At 36.1% G+C, this 10,663-nt stretch overlaps 1 protein-coding gene across 1 annotated transcript; it reads left to right on the top strand.

The window, feature by feature from the left end:
* Positions 1-1,683: 1,683 nt before the first annotated feature.
* LOC145234004 (transcription initiation protein SPT3 homolog) lies at positions 1,684-9,785 on the top strand (the record flags this gene model as incomplete). Its single annotated transcript, XM_080098771.1, is given in 7 exon segments — positions 1,684-1,768; positions 2,935-3,115; positions 4,677-4,798; positions 5,154-5,229; positions 5,952-6,061; positions 7,711-7,825; positions 9,506-9,785. Coding segments are annotated over 7 exon segments (805 nt in total), but the record flags the coding sequence as incomplete, so codon positions are not given.
* Positions 9,786-10,663: the final 878 nt, after the last annotated feature.

Consider the following 10,663-nt stretch of genomic DNA (forward strand, 5'->3'; position numbering starts at 1 on the left):
GTACTTGACATGGCTACATTTCACGCACATCAGGCGGCACTTGAGCGGATGGGAAAATTGCCGCCATTGTTCGTCGAGAGAGGCCACAGTGCGATGCATTCTAAGAAAGTGAGATGGAGTAATTATCGCCGGACTGGCAATTAGACTTTAAACTTGGCAACGCAACGGCGGAGGTACATGCTTGTTAACGTAATCACCAAGTGAAGCTTTGACTTGACACGGGATTACGACCCGCAAACCTGTTATTACATGTGGAATGTATTTAGGTGAAAATGATGTTATTTTCGACTTCTGCGGGTGTCGTATACGATAATAAAGGCCCGTATATTACTAAAAACGATTTTGGTGTCTTTATGTACTGTTTTAAGTTGCCTTATTTGGACTACATCTCTTTGAGTTTTAGCAACATAGATTTCAAAAATTATGGATACAACTAGAATTGTTAACATCCCGAAGTTGTCCAAAATGTCTAGCTTTAGCTAAAAACAAACTTGCCCAAAAGCTTTCAAATGAGTCCAGTGTTACATATGTCAGTTTTGAAAGTACAGATTTAACTACAGACTTCAAAGTGGATACAAGAGATTTAAGCGATTTGACACTTAATGGATGTGTCTTAAAAGGGCAACGGCACAAATTTACTCTTCGCTCACAATTATCACTCAAAAATAAATTTGTTACATACGATACGGTTATATTAATTTACACTGTGTTGCAAGTATTTGTGAGGCATAGGCAAAACCAGACTATGGAATACTTAAACTGGCAAACACAATATGAACTTTTTACTTATTTTATTTCTTACAAAAGTAGGAAAACACATAGACGTTGTAGATGGGCTTTGAAACATTTTAATTACTAGCCGTTTTATGAATGGTCAGTAATTCCGGTTCTTTTGTTGTAAATAATGGCTTTTTTTAAATCAGTGGCTTTTGGAAATTGGAAACCCTACGTTTGCTGCTGTAATTTCTGTGTTTCGCCATTGTTGGCAAGTGACCCAAACTGGCCTCTAACTACTCAATCCGACTTCGAATTACATGCGACAGTCTTATATCAGTTACCAGCGCCATTGTGTCTTTTTTCTTTGATAATTGTTCGGTAAAGATTTGCGAAGTGTCCTTTTTTAAGAAATAAATGGTTGCACCTCCGTACATTTTTTTGCACATACAGTTTTGTGTATTAACGTTATTGTACTCAAAAGAGTTTTTAAAATTATCGTTTTGGCACTTTGAACGCTCACAGTGTCATATTTTGCCTCTTTCATGTTATTTGTCACAAATTGACATACTCAAACTTACAAAACAAAAATTAATTGTCAGCCACTTTTTCAAATTTGTAATCTCAATTTGTACTCTTATTTATGCGTTATAAAAAGTCATTTTGTTCGTTTTACTTTATATCTAACTTACAATTTTATACAGTTTTCGCTAAACCAATTGATTCTTTTTCCTCAATATTCAATACAAAATAATAGTATCATTTCTGTTTTGATTTACTGCCAAACAGCCAATCAAGAAATACGCTTGACTTCTTGTGGAGCACTTAAAGCATGTTAATAATGAGTGTCAAAACTTGAAGCTGTCGAGTCACTTCTCCTTGTGTAATGAAAAGAGTTGTTTTTTCGTGTCATAGGCTACCTGTAAAGCCCCAAGACTGATTTTATTATTGTTTTTCTTTTATTTGCAGACATGCATTGGGAGATGTTTGGAAACCGCTACCCCAAACTGTCAGTCTCGTTGAAACAATCCTTCACAAAAAGTTATGCACAATCGTAAGTATGTGTATGTCAGGTTTGATTGCTGAGTATTTAAGTCAGGGGTCACCAACCATATGCCCGCGGGCACCTTGTCACCCGTTTGCCCCTTTTAAGTCGCCCGTTGGACTAATTCTAAAATAGCAAGATGCATTTGTGGTTTACAAAACATGCTGCGTCTTATGTTGATTTTGTTGAAAGTGATGCAACATTTTTATTTAATGTTCTAAACTTCTAACCACAGCCACTTACTACAAAGTTGGGCGACGTTCATAACAATTGACTTTTTTTAGTAAACCAGAAAATGTTGTATCACAGGAATCACATAAAACCTTTTTGTGAGCAGGGCAATGATTATACGCGGTACAAATCTTAAAATATAGGCCAGTGGTTCTTAACCTTTTTGTAGTCACGGACCCCTTTTATGAATTTTGTAAGTCTGCGGACCCCCAATCTGCGGACCCCCGCCTTTTACCATAAGTCTTTTTATGTTTCACCTTTATTGCATTATACCCTGTCATGCTTTTGAAGCATTTAAATCCACCTTCACAGTCCTTCAAAATCAATGACGTTTCTGTATTGTAGTGGCCAACGCATCGAATTGGTAATATTTCTGGTATATATAACTTCACAAATCACTTGTCCTATAAAGTCTATTGTCAATATGTGTTATGATGTCACAATAGGGAAGACAATCACAAAAAGTAATTGTTCCTGGCATAATTAAGGTGTAATAAACAGCGTGCACTCGTATGCAGGATTGTAAAAACGGTTGAGAAACTTAAAAATATTCTTCTGTTGGTTAATGATACTTAACATATTTCCCTCCGTGGACCCCCTAAAACCATCTTACGGACCCCTTGGGGGTCCGCGAACCCCAGGTTAAGAACCACTGATATAGGCACTTATTTACAAATACCTGTTAGTTTTTGTGAATGCTTTATAATTTTTTAAATATTTTTTAACTGGTAGCCCTCGAGCTGTTTGGTGATATTAATGTAGCCCTCGCATTAAAAAGGTTGGTGACCCCTGATTTAAGTATTGTTTTTGTTATGCGAGTGCAGGTTGAGATTTCTAATGTAATTTTCATGCTAATAAAAAGCGCGAATTAAAGTTCTCGTAGTCGTTTTCGTGAGCGCCGCTAAAAAAAATTCATTTATCAATAGGGTAAGTTTTTGTTTTAGCTTCAAAAAGCATCGCAGGTTGCGGAAATGAGAGGGTCCCCTGCAATTGGCCTTGAAGAATTCGTGTTCCTTTTGCGCAACAACAAACCAAAGTTGGTTCATTTCGTGCAGCACGTCAAATTCAAAGACCTAAAATCAAGTTTGTCTCGCAATTTAGACGCAGAAGATTTAGAGAATGATGGTAAGGTTGCCATTTTTTGTTTATTTTGGGTTTTGGATTTGGGTTTTTAGTTCCCCCAAATCTACCTAATATTGGTTTCCCAATACGATGTCTATTTTTTGAATCTAATAAGCTGTTGCCTTTAAGCTATACAAATCTTTTCAATATCACAACCGCTTCTAAAGCAAGATCAGGTTATTGCTTCTGACCTTTTTAACACTTTTGTTTTTTAGTGTATGCGTGACATTGTAAATGCTGGACAAAATCAGGGTTGAGTCCTATTAGTCGAGTCCCAAGTCAAGTCAGAAGGGGTTCGAGTTTCAATTCGAGTCAAGTCAAATGAGATTCGAGTCTCAAGTCGAGTCAAGGCAAGTCCCAAAACGTTTTTGCAAGGAAAGGTTAAAGGTTTAGATAGTTCCCATCAACGTCCCTTTCTTAGAGTAGGTTCAACTTTATTAAAACACGTTAATTGACACTCATTAAACAGCGTGGAAAAGAACGTCAATCTGTTCAAAGGAGTTTTTTAAAACCAAAAATTCTTATTTTACAGCATGCGCTAGACTAGAGCGTTTGTTCAGTAATATAAGCGCTTAAAAGCGAATACTTGGTCTTGACATGTACTGCATTCGATTATATTAAACCAAGCAGTAAGTACAACGCTTAATGCCAGCGTAAGAAAGTTTGTGCATGTAGCAACGACTTCGTTACGTTAAAATTAAGCAAAAATAACTTCGCATCGCACAGTAAATTGCTGCTGTTGTTTGGTTGAAGCCAACTGAAGGTTGTCCACCATAAGACATTTCCGTTTTGTTAGTGAAATAACGAGTCCGAGTCAAGTCTCTACTAAGACGAGTCCAAGTCAAGCCGAAGTCTTTTAAAAAGGTGATTCAAGTCGGACTCGAGTCGAGTCACTGACTCGAGTCTCCCCATCACTGGACAAAACATCATTTTTTTCATTAGAAGAATTGTGCTGTCGTATGTTTACCCTCATCCAGGAATTTTAAATTAACCTTCGGCTGAAAAACTTTGTACCAACATACGGACCCGAAAGTACGAACCCATAACACGGCCCGGGCCCGATATAAAAAAGACAGAATTTGGCCCGAAACGTAGCGAAACTTCGACTTAACACTAGACTGGAATTAGACCGTTTTATTTAAGTTTTAGCCCGCCCGACATGAATTACAACTCTGCTGTGCATTAATCACCTGAATCATTTTTTGACTGTTTTTCATGTGTGATAATAATGTCGGCCCATTTCGCCTTAACAGAAAATACTCTTCTAACACGACATCTTTTCCACTTCCCGACAAGATTGCAGTTGTATTTGGAGGCATTGGACATATGTTAACACGTGTGTTACATTGTCTCCTTAACATCGAAAAACGTTTCGTCGAATATGGTAAAGAGCGTATAAATAGATTTATTATTTAGAATAGATTTACTAAATTGGTCTACTGTCCCCTAATTTCGTGGCATCATCTGTGTTTTACAAGCCACACCTACTTTTACATGATCGTCTATATGGACATCTGTGCACTGTGGTTTCAATTTCGAGAAAAACTAACTTTGGCTTGTTTAGATTCGAAGCAAAGCAAGCGATACAAAGTGTGCTTGGAGTTCTTGCAGATGATTGACAACCGAGGTGGTTACGTCACAAGTTCGTTGGCTGACGTAGACGTGATACGAATTTCCAGGCAAGAGGTGAAGTCAAAAAAGAAACAACACATTTTGTTTAGATGCTTATGGCCTTTTGTTTGTTGAAGACACAAATAAGTATGAAACAATAAAATGTTGTAAATGCACAAGTAAGATTTTCAAGTTGCCTTGAATTTTGGATTTGTAATTAAAACTCGTAGTTTTAAGAAAACCATCCGTGTTTTCAAATAAATTACTTCATGATGGTAATTTTTAACTGAACGTTGTGTCAAAATACAACTTAATCTTACTTAATATATATGTCTTAAAACATATAACGGTAACGATTGATGAAAAATCGGTAATTTTCAATAAAAGAACATATCCAAATAATTTAAATACTACTTTTTCGATTTTCCAGAGAGCCGAAAAACAAACACGTCAGATGACATCTGAACAATATGTTAAGTTTGCGCAGTGTCGCCAAGTTACCTTCTGTAAGTTGTTCGACATTTATTCAATATGCATCGTTTACTGACTGGTGTGTCACAGTCGTACTTTAAACTTTGCCACCTTTTAAGTTGGCCACCTACACCTAGAAAAAGTATAAAAGGCTGCTGGTATTTGAACTAAAACTCATTCCACCCCCAGAGACAAATTTAACTGATGGATTCAAGTTGTATTCGATTAGGGATCATATATTATGTGGGATGTTTTACTTGAATTCCAGCAAAGAGGAATTTTGGACAAAACAAAGTGGGAAATTTTACTTTGGCTAAGACAGGCTGTTTTCTGCGCTGACTTCCAAAATGTTACTGCAAAACTGTGGACCAATTTTAGCTTTATGTTTTTCGGCAAGCTCTAAGTTGCAATTGTCTCCTTTTATAAAATGCTTAAGAAATGAACTTGGGCACCTGTACCAGTTGCATAACTTTTCCGCGTTTCCCACTTTACAAACATAACATTTCAGAGGAAAATAAAATATATAAAGGACGTGAAATTGAAAATTACCAGCAGCTTGACAGAGTACTTATTTTCAGCAAATTCATACAGATATTAAATTTTCGTTTGGCACTGAAAGTTGTTTTGGTCGTTTGAAGCAAAAATTCTTGCGTTTGACCACTGATAACTAGTTTGAAAATACCATTGTAATTGTCCTGTTAATGGGCAGGCTATACAAACCACAGAAAGTGCTTGAAATACGAAAATATCTTTACAGCTAACCGGATAAGCAAGTTTTGTGAATGGTTTGATGTTATTTTGCCGATTCTACCAAGACAACCGAACTCGTCAGGTTGGGAAACACTCGCGTATATTGCACACGAAACTGTAAGTATTTTTCGTATATTGCCAAGTTTTGTTTTGCTAACAGTGTTTAATATTGAAGAGAACAAATCGTAAATAAAAAAATATAAAACCATTATATATATTTTTACGTTTCTCTTAAATCGTAATGTTTTTTCGGTTAATTCTTATTTTACTTATTGTTTTGCACATTATTGAAGCCACTTTTCTTGATCTCTTCATTGTGCCATTTTGTCGCTTATTTTTTTGCACACTATTCACCTTCTACCGTTAAACACCATTTTGTAAGCCGCGTCGTGTACGTTAAGAGAATGTATTTCAAGTTTTAGAAGTCCTAACATTTTCTATTTTGGGGGGTGGTGGTTCCGATCCTCGATTGGCTTAAACTGTGTACTCCTAGATTAGCCAAGAAATTTAATACACACCCAGAACTAAAAATAAAATTGGTTAGCAAACAACAGTAAGTTACAATATAAATTACTCGAGTTTCGTCAAAAATGTTTTTTGGGCCAATTCTTTGCCTGAACTGAAAACTGACTAAAAGCTTATTTAACTATTTAATTTACATTCTTCCGATACAGTTCAATTTACATTTACTGATTTCATAATACTGATCAAGCGTATATTTGTTTTTTGTTTTGTTGGGATGAAACAAACATAAAGTTTTGTGTGAGATACACGTATAAATATCCGTTTTGCAGTAACGACCATTTTGTTTTGCTGGAACCATTCGAAGCCAAACCGCTTAATTATTTTTTATAAGCTTACCACAGTGTTTCTTAACCTTTTTAGCGCTCGTACCCTTTGAGCTTTCATGAAATTTTCTCGTACCCCCTATCTACAATGGCCGACGAAAGTAAATAAAATTGTAATAATAGGAATTAAACTCGGTGTATTAATATCTTGCGTGTTGAATGCATGCATGAAAACAGTATTGTAAGTAGTACAAAACCAACTCGTTCTAGACATATAACAAAGTAACTTGTTACGTATTCTTCACAAATATGCCTAAATAGCGTATAATTTTACCCTGCATGTCGTACCCCCTGCTTTGGTGCTTCACAGCCCCCAAGGGGTACACGTACCCCTGGTTAAGAACCCCTGGCTTACCATATCACCATTTTGTTTAATTTATTGCTTTAAAAAAAATTCGCAATCAACCACTTGCTTAAACAAAAAAATTACCCGCTTTAAGAGCAATTTATGGAAGTCCCAAATGTAGCTTAACGATTGAAAAAATTACAGTCCTAAATACAGCATAATCTTGTAAGTAACGCAACGTTTCTGAATGAAAATAGTTTTTAGTTTACTTTATATCTGAAAATTGGGAGAAGCTCTTCCGAAATTTAAAAGTATGTGTTATGCAACATAAACAATGTTTTAATATTGCGACTGAATCAAAATTCGCGAAAGATTCCCATGCATTAAAATAAATTGCATTAGAAGCGTTAATCCAGAAAAGTGTGTTCTTCCATAGCACGTACAGTCAGGTAAACGCTCTTCAGCCCAACTCCAGACATTCATTCTGTTCACCTTGTGCATAAGTCTCAAATATAGTTTAAACTACAAATAGAAGTAAACACACAAATATTTTGTCTTAAAGGCCAGTGTGGTTTCATAAACCAAGCCCATGTGCAGCTGTATTTTTTCCTCATATGAATTTAATTTTGCAGGTCGGTGAAATTGTGGACCTTAGTCTTCTTGTGCAGAAGGATCAGCGGGACAACCACAAGCATGTGTCTGGCCATAGTAGTTTGACCTTGGCTCCATCAGAACCCGCCAAGACAGGTCCTTATCACCATGTCAGCTTGTAATTTTTACCCAGCCCAATCATGATCCTCATTATAGTGTCGAAATTAATTTGTGACGGGCAAAATTATACGCCTTTTCACTGCAAGTGGCAATTTCACACTTTGCGGTTTAATTTGGGCGTGACGTGATTGCAACAGCACCTAGAGATAATCATAGGATGCGAGGTGTGTCTCTGCACATCCAACGTTTTTCCTCTCGCCACATCAAAATTTCTACTCAATATTTAAAGGTCGAACAGTTTAAAGTACAAACACGGTTCATCGGGACACGATATATTTAAAGCATTTTTGTTTGCTTGTTTGTTTGTTTTTTACTTTTAACGTTCGAAAAGTGATTATGGCTGAAAAGTTGGTATATTTTTCGCCGTGAACTCCGGGATTTAAGTTACAAACACGATAAAAAAGTAAACAATGGTTTCTTTTTTAAGCCGTTTTCCACCTAAATTTATTCTTTAGAGGACACTTTGCTTGTCCAAGATTTTATCTGTTTTTATTCATTGAACTCTACCAGTTTTTAAAAATGATCCCTAATATATTTGCCTCAAAAGATTTGACAGTAATTAAGAGTGCGGTTTACCAAAAAAAAATTAAACCTTATATAACGCCCACATGTTTAGTCCTTAGCTAAGTTTAGTGTTATGCAATTCATACCACAGCTAATTTTGAATTGTTGCGGCCAATGACAATTTAATCAGCGCAATTCACTAATGGAGACAATTAAATTACACCTGTCAACGTGTTGTAAGGAAACAAAATGGCCTCTTTTCGACTAATATGCTCTTTGGATTGACCTTTGACGATATGAACTTGATTTCAACCTGAATTAAGAGTTCCCGCTCATTTCGAACCAATTACGCGGGCATAATGTTACGGATGTTATCCGCTCATTAGAGCTGCGACTGCTATACTTTCGAGTAAATATAGCTTTTCGCCAAAGTTTAGGATTCTTGACAAGTAATTGTTTCCGAACTGATTGTACTTGGTCCAGAATGTGTTTATTGGAACCAAGTTTCTCTTTGAACTTAATTAAAAATCAAGCACATAAGTTCTGTTCGTACTAGAGCTGTAATCGTGCCCAAAATTTAGCTTTCAAAGGTAAAGCACAACCCCGAATCCATCTTTAAGGAAATTTGTACAAAAAGGATAAAGTAAGTTGTTGCAGGGCGGCAACTTAACCCCAAACATAGCACATCAGTATTTTTGTGTTCAAGATTTAGTGAATGCAGTACACCTCGGTTAATCCTGTCTCGTTTGGACCACAATTTTTTTCCAAATTAGGCGTTCAGACCTTACCACATTAAAAATCATTTGTACCTCAAATTTGTTCAAATTTAGCGAAGAACTCAGAATCCAGTTTAACGGATGTTTACTGTATGTGTTTGCTATACATGACTTGTTATGATAAAATTTACACACAAACACAAATGGAAGTAGTAACGCAAACTTCAAAATAGGCCAGTTTCAGGACTTGAACTAATACCTCATGAAGTTCTCCGAACAACCAATTGCAGGAAAAACAACGCTAAACGAAAATGTCAGTGAAGCCAAACGAAGTGTAAAATACGCTTTGGAATGAAGGTTGTTAATCCGTTAGAACAACTTAACCACTTTTTCTGTCATTTTGAGTGATTTACTTTTTCACAGTTTGCTTTTACAGATGCTTCCGAAAACTTGAATGTTTCACTGGGTGAAGGAAAGTTTCAGAATGAATTAGCTCTCAAACCTTCACATATCAAAGAAGCTTTAAGAAGGTGTCCCAATTTTTTTAAGTGATTTCTTAATATTGTTTTTTTCTCCTGATTTGCTCTTTTTGTTGTTTCTTTGTTACTTTTATTTTTTGACTGCCCAACTGCCATTTTTAGGCATTGTATTGTATGGACGTCGTGTTTGAAAAAGTTGCGTAAGATGAGATTGTAATACAACTGGCATAAAAGTTACACTCCAACTATGTGCTGTTGACATAATACTTTTTCATCATTTGCTCTCGTAAAGTTAAGCGTTTACAAGGTTTCGGATGCTAACCATTGCAATTGTGTCTAGTAGAGATGTACCGAATATTCGGTTTGCCGAATTTATTCGGCCGAATCGATCATTTTTGCAAAGATTCGGTTTCGGCCGAATAATTTGTTGCGATTCGACCGAAACCGAATCTTTTACGAACACAAATTTAAAGCGTTAAACGTGTCTTTTCTGCTTATTAAGGTCCACGCAATCTTTCAAAAGCCCAAACATAACGAAAATTGCGTCAATGTTTATCTTTTTCAACACATTATCGTTTTTCCCACGGTAGTCAAAAACATTAGTAATTCATTGGCAGGTTGCCAATCATGCTTAAGGCATATTTAACCACAGAACTGAAATAAGGACGAAACACAACTGTTTTGCACTGGCTGCCTGGTAGATAAACATTTTTTTTCACGTCAAACGCGAAGCGTACGACTTCGCGGGACGTCATAAATGATTCGGTTGATTCGGCCGAATTTATTCAGCAAAACCGCCGAATATTCGGTTTCGGCCGAATCGAAATTTAGCCGATTCGGTACATCACTAGTTTCTAGAACCCAAACTGTTTTGAACTGTTCTTGACAGCGTGTATAATCACAAATGTGTTGTTTATTTAAGCTTATATTGCGCAAATTGCAAATCAACGCTGTCTTATACCAATAAAGTAAATTCCTATTTGTTACCAATTTATACTTTATGTTCTAAATCCCATTTAACGATTTACTATTAACACTATTTGACCTACTATAATATGATTGTGTTTGTAAGCACAACCAATAGGCCCACATGAAAGATGCAAATTAGTAATAGT

This window comes from Phallusia mammillata, chromosome 6, assembly GCF_965637545.1.
Source record: "Phallusia mammillata chromosome 6, kaPhaMamm4.hap1.1, whole genome shotgun sequence".
NCBI classification, from domain to species: Eukaryota; Metazoa; Chordata; class Ascidiacea; order Phlebobranchia; family Ascidiidae; genus Phallusia; species Phallusia mammillata.